Here is a 6,223-nt window from a genome sequence, read left to right as displayed (position 1 = left end):
GCGGCAGCTTCCTGTTTCCTGTGCTGTTTCGCTCGTTGCCCGTGTATCACGGCCCTGATGATGAAAGTACCCATCAAAAAAACCTCAAGTTGTTGCTACTAATCATCATATTCCTCACACTTCCCCTCCCATGTTCCCTCCCAGCCTGTTCAAACTTTTGTTAGACGTCCGTCTTCAGACTCGGCGTCAGCGGTGAGTCATCCTTTCATCCACCTGTCTTCCCACCCCTCGTTTTTCTCCTCCTTTTTGATCTTTTTAAACCACTTTCTTCCAGCTACGCCGCTGCAGACCTCCTCCCACACACTTTGAAGGTACATGATTTATGTTTGTGTGCATGTGTGCTGTGAGAGCTGTTACAAAGCCAATCAACACCCCCCTCCCCCCAATCCATCCCACCCCCTAGCTTCCCCTCCCTCTCCCCACTCATGTAGTCTAGCATGGCGATGCGTTCATTCGTGTGTGTGCATGGTAGCGTGGAGGAGGCACAGCAGAGGGAGGTGCTGCCATCGGCAGAGACTGGGATGGGGGCCCACTCGGATGGGGATGGGGCTGTGAGTGGGGGTAAGCAAGTGGGGCCCTGGGTAGGGTGGATGTGGCCCCAGGATGAAGGGGGTGCGGGTAGGAAGAGGAGGTGGAGGAGGAAGATGCTGGCTGGAGCTGGTAGCTGGCAGCTGATGAAGGCCCAGAAGAGGAGGGTGTCACCTGGGAGCTGCTGCCCCCCTTACAAGGCTGCTGTGGCGGTGGGGTCTGGTTGAGCTGAATGGAAATGTCAGACGAGACATCGGAGGCACTTCGGCCCCTCTGCGGTGGAGCCCAGGAGTCCGGGTGAAGAAACTGGCCGCTGTAGTCGCTGCAGTCGGACATGCGGGGGCGGTAGAGCGCAGGGTGGGGGCGGTAAAGCTCCTCCTCTGCATAACGCTTCATGAAGAGGTAGACTGACATCACACCTGCACCCTGGGGTTGAGACAAAAACAAATATTCAATGGAAATAGTCTCGAGTATGAATCTCTTTCAAAGTACTCATTTGATTACAGTTTGTAGTTAACCCTATTCAAGAGTCATTTCGGTGTGGTAGTAGCTGAGCATCATCCTATCTTTATATTCTGAGCACCAACTAATCACAGAAGATTTCTGTTTAAAAATTTACAATTTACTGTCGAAGTCAACTCTGGTTGTCGGCAAAATATTTCACAAACTGGTGGTGCAGGTGGTAAAGCTGTGGCCTCTCAGCGAGAAAGTTGCTGGATCAAATCTCGGCCGGGGGGCCTTTCTGTGTGGAGTTTGCATGTTCTCTCTGTGCAAGCGTGGGTTTTCTCTGGGTACTCCAGTTTCCTCCCACAGACCAACAACATGCACGTTAGACTGACTGGTAACTCTAAATTGTCCCTAGGTGAGAGAGAAAGTGTGTATGGTCACTTCTCTATGCGTGTCCCTGTGATGGACTGGAGACCGGTCCAGGGTGTCCCCCGTCTCTCACACAGTGACTGCTGGACATGGACACCACCTCAGCGACCCAAAAGTAAGAAGCGGGTAAAATATAATGGATGTATGCTGGATATATTTTAATGAAACTCTCAAAAATATTAAATGGACGTATTTGCTCCACTAAGTAACGTCTGGAATCAACTCAATTCAAGATGGCCGCCATAGCCAACTAACTAAAATAAACACAAAATCATGTATAACTCAACTAATTTCGAGAAGACTGGGCTAATATTTATTGTGGCGGTAGTAGAATCTCGCCTGCAACATCGCCGTCCACCAAAGAAGGAGATTAAAAAAAATGGATGGACGACTCGTAGAAAACACAAATCAACAAAAAGGAGAGAACATATTCCTTTATTTCCATCCATAAATAAGCATCATCTGCAGTGCTAAAAGGAAAAATGGAGCCTGTTCAGCAATTCATTTAAATTACAAAATAATCAACTCTTTTTTTTTTTTACCCAAAATGCAACACACACCGAATAAATAAATCACAATTCTGCAGAGCGTTGACAAAATGCCTCAGAGCTGCTCTGTGGATTGGGCAATTATCAAAAATGTATTCATGTTTCCACTCGGGTATTCACTGAACGTTCTCGGCTCATTCCCTATTCATCCCCAACATCATCAGTGAAACAGCTCGGAAACTTGAATCCTGATGAACGTGTGTGAACGAGTGTGCAGCAGAAAAAACAAAAAAAAAGCTTGTTTCAAAGTGTTTTACAATCCTGCAGAGGATGAGCACAAGGAAGATGAAACAGAAACGTTACAGAGAGGAACATAAGATAAAAGAGTTATAACGACGTGTCGAGCATAAAAATATCAGGATCAGGTTGATTATCTGCTGATTTATGAAATATTTTGCTAAAAAACAATCAAGATGAACTCCAACACTTATTGTCAAGGTTTAAGCAAATATGTTATATAATGTGTTGCACACAAATCAGGTGTTAGGGGCCATGCTCAGCTACTACCACACCAAATGTTAGCTCAATATCTGCAAACAAATTACCGAGTTACCATATTTTCTGACTATAAAGTGCACCGGGTTATAAGGCACATTAAGTGATACAAAACAGTCAAATAATTCAAACTTTATTCAACTCATTTTATTCATTTACCCTTTAAATATCCAGGAAGTCTCATTGAGCCACAATAACTCATTTTCAAGAGAGACCTGTTTAGGGAGTAGATGGGCAGATGGGGGTTAAGGGCCTTGCTCATGGGCCCAGGGTGGGGCGTATGAGGGTGGGGGCAGGTGTGGGTACTTCACCTACCCCACCCACATTTTTGATGTTGTCGGTACCGGGGCTTGAACCAATGATCTTCCGATCACAGGCCCACCTTTTTTAACCTCTGCGCCACCACTCCCCCTAAACTCATTCACAATAACCACATAAAATCGGTTTCAGGTCAGTAAGCACAATCAGAATTAATCCCAAATGGTTAAAAACAAAACAACTGGACTTTATTTGTAACTGAAGACATTTCGCTTCTCCTCCGAGGAGCTTTCTCAATTCAAAGAAACAAGTAGCGTTGCCAGATCTTGCAATAGAAACAAGCAACCAGCCCTATGCAAACAAGTCTAAAACAAGCCCAACTGGCAACCCAGCACATTGTGTAAAACAGTGGCCATTTTTAAACAGTATAAACAAACATTTATTATGGCATTACACATAAACTGCAAAATATGCTAAACACTTTGAATAACATACTTTTAAGCTCTGATAAAAAAAAAATACATTTTGCATACGTAACAAATGTGTAAATCATATTTGTTCTACATATTTTTAAAAAGAAAACATCCTGACATCTGCATGTGAGTGCAGCCCCCTAGTGGTCGACCACAGTATGGGTGTTTGAGTGTGCGCCTGTCGCCTGCCAACTTGGTTTAGAGCTATAAACAGGAAACGGGCGTGGAAGGGACAAACTACTTACGACCACTCATCTTTTGCTTTATTGTGCAGAGCTGGGAAATTAACAACTAGTTTCACTAGGAAAGAAAATCAAGCCCAAATAAGCAACTTCACGTTCAAAAACAAGCCCAAAAATCCGCAACCCACGATTCACAAGATTTATAAACAACTTTAGAAAAAAAACAAGCACAAAGTCACTTATAATAAGCTGACCTGGTAACACTGGAAACAAGGAAAGTAGGTTTCAAGTTGTAAAGCTGAGGTGTTCTGTAAGATTGCATAATGCAGATTGACACATGCAGATTGACCTCTCACTCTTGACAATAGAGGATCGTTAGGGTCTTTGTTAGTCCCACCCACAGAGGGGCCACTCGGGTCACATGGTTGAAATTCCTGATGTGTGTGAAACGGGCTGGGTATCAGTCCTAAAACTGCATTGTAGGTTTTTGTAAGCTGAAATCTGAGGCCTCCTCCTCTGTTTAAAGATGGTTTCTCTCTTTTTACGTAAACAGAATCAGAATTCATACATAAGGCACACCTTATGTATTAAGGGAGATTATAACCGAGATTATAATCACTGTTGATTTATGAGAAAATTAAAAGATTTTAAGTGCACCTTATAGTCCTAAAAATACAGTACAATCTATTTAGTATTTACTAACTCTGCTTTGCTGTGGCTGCCATCTTAACCTGGTTAAAAGGACTTTACTGATGAATTATAACAGATTTCAATGATGAAAAGAAAACAATAAGAAACAAAGATGGGGCATTTCTATAGAGGGATAATGACATAAAATGAAGATGATTCAAAAAAGGAAAAAGACTGAACTGACAGAATGAAAATTGAAAACAGGGAAAACCGACAGGAGGAAGAGAATAATCTGACGCAGCAAGAGAAGAAGGAGGGGGCAAAGAAGATAAGAGAACGATGGATTAAACATACTGAAGATAAAAGAAGAGAGGAGAGATGTGATAAAAGTGAAGGACATGCAAAGGCACGATTAGGACGTGCAGGAAAAGACGAGAAGACAGGATGGGGGAAGGATCTAAAAGAAAGAGAGGCATAAAGATGAAGAGGAGGAGACACCCCCTCCTTTTCCCCAGAGATGAATTTTCTGCTGCATATGAAGCTGCTGTGACAACACTGCTGCCCCCCAGTTCTCCAGCTATTAAAATGTATGAATATTGATGCGAGCGGGAGGACGGGGCTCCTACGCAGCCTCAGTGTGTGCTTAACTGAACACGACCGGGTGTGTGTCTGTGTTACTTAACCATGTGTGTTTAATTAATCTGGGCTCGGTTAACATGCACACTAGAATCCAGACACAACCTTCATGTGTGTGCTGTTTTATCACCTCTTTGAGCAGGAAGGAGGAGGCGGCGAAGGCAAACGACCAGCCGTAGTGGTAAAAGAAGAACTGCTCAGGCTCTCTGGGTCGATTCATCACTTCGTCGTTGATGCTCGAAATGTATAAAACCAAACCCACCACCAGACTGAGACCTGAAGTGAAACAAAGACACAAACACACATAACACAGGTGATCTCTTTTACACGTTTTCATCAGCAAAAAAAAAAAAAAAGTTCCTAAATAATGTACAGACACTGTTGTTCCCTTGCCAAGAACTCAAATTATAAAGTACACTATGATATGCACTATACAAGGACTATGTTTGAACATAAATATGACACAGAATCTAAACAGTGAAGTGCAGATGAAGCGGTGTGCGTTTCACCATCACCATCATCATCAAGAACATTTTGAATACAGTAGTCCTTCGTTTATTGCAGGGAATATATACCCTGAAAACCAGTGATAAGTGAAAAACTGTGAAGTAGGAATAGTAGTATAAGCAGTAACTAGTAGTTATTTTTTATTACATATACATGCATACATAAATACATACAAGGTGTTTTAAACCTTTCCCACACTCTTGTTATATTCTAAACAGTGGTTTTCAACTCTAAAAGATCACAGAATGTCATGATTTCAGCTCCCTGCCTCCTCTGCTCTTTGCCACCTGCAAGCGCTCTTGGCCACGCCCACTTCTCCGCTCTGCAGGGAGAACAGCTGATCAGCTGCAGTAGGAAGTTTATCCTGCAGTATGGGCTGCAAAAATGTGCTAAATAGTTTAAAATAATTTAATTTACATCAAAATTTCACACCGATCGTGCAGCTCATCCATCAATCAGACAGTTGTGTGTCATGTCCAATATTATTTTGAAAAACCGTAATAGAGCGAGTCCGCAATAAACGAACGGCAAAGCAGGGAGAGACTACTGTATTTGTATTTGCTTGGTGTCACTTTTCTTTTGTGTTGAAGATCAGAGATAAAAACACAATAACTTACTCTGATCATGGGTGTTAGCAGAATAATTTATAGAACTCATAACCCCCACCTTCTGCAGTCTTTGTTATAATTTAATATAAATGTCCCTAGTTGTCGTCATGTGATCATTTCTAACTAAATATGTGCCTGAATCTTGACTGATCATCAAACCTGAAGTTTTCACAAAGTTTGTTTCCTTAAAAGTATTGTAAATCAACAATTTACAATTAAAGTTGCAGCTCTTTGATTACCTGCAGTTTGGAGAAATATTGATTAGTTCTGATTGATCCGATGAGTTAACATCTAGCCGGGCTCAGGGAAAAGTGGATTCCTGTCATCTTAAACATTTATAGCGGTCCACGTTAGCTCTGTTTTCTTAACCTTTTCACTGATTTTACTTTCATATTAAATTGTTATCATGACTCATTAAATGTTTTCTTCTATTAGAGTTAGATCACAAAAAAAAAATGGTATGCAGTTCCTCCAAATAATAT

The 6,223-nt window shown here is 42.0% G+C and overlaps 1 protein-coding gene across 1 annotated transcript in view; it reads right to left on the bottom strand.

Moving 5' to 3' along the window:
• Positions 1-432: 432 nt before the first annotated feature.
• Positions 433-6,223, bottom strand: part of cacng7a (calcium channel, voltage-dependent, gamma subunit 7a) — a 34,860-nt gene continuing 29,069 nt past the window's right edge. The window contains exons 5-6 of the mRNA XM_037692810.1: positions 4,757-4,902; positions 433-954 (exon numbers count right to left, since the gene is read on the bottom strand). Coding sequence (XP_037548738.1) covers positions 433-954; positions 4,757-4,902 — 668 coding nt within the window. The remainder of the gene's footprint in view (positions 955-4,756; positions 4,903-6,223) is intronic.

The sequence above is a fragment of the Nematolebias whitei genome, chromosome 19 (assembly GCF_014905685.2).
Source record: "Nematolebias whitei isolate Nwh7 chromosome 19, NemWhi1, whole genome shotgun sequence".
Taxonomy (NCBI): domain Eukaryota; kingdom Metazoa; phylum Chordata; class Actinopteri; order Cyprinodontiformes; family Rivulidae; genus Nematolebias; species Nematolebias whitei.
The sequence above is the reverse complement of the archived record's forward strand: the minus strand, read 5'-3'. Positions and strand labels throughout refer to the sequence as shown.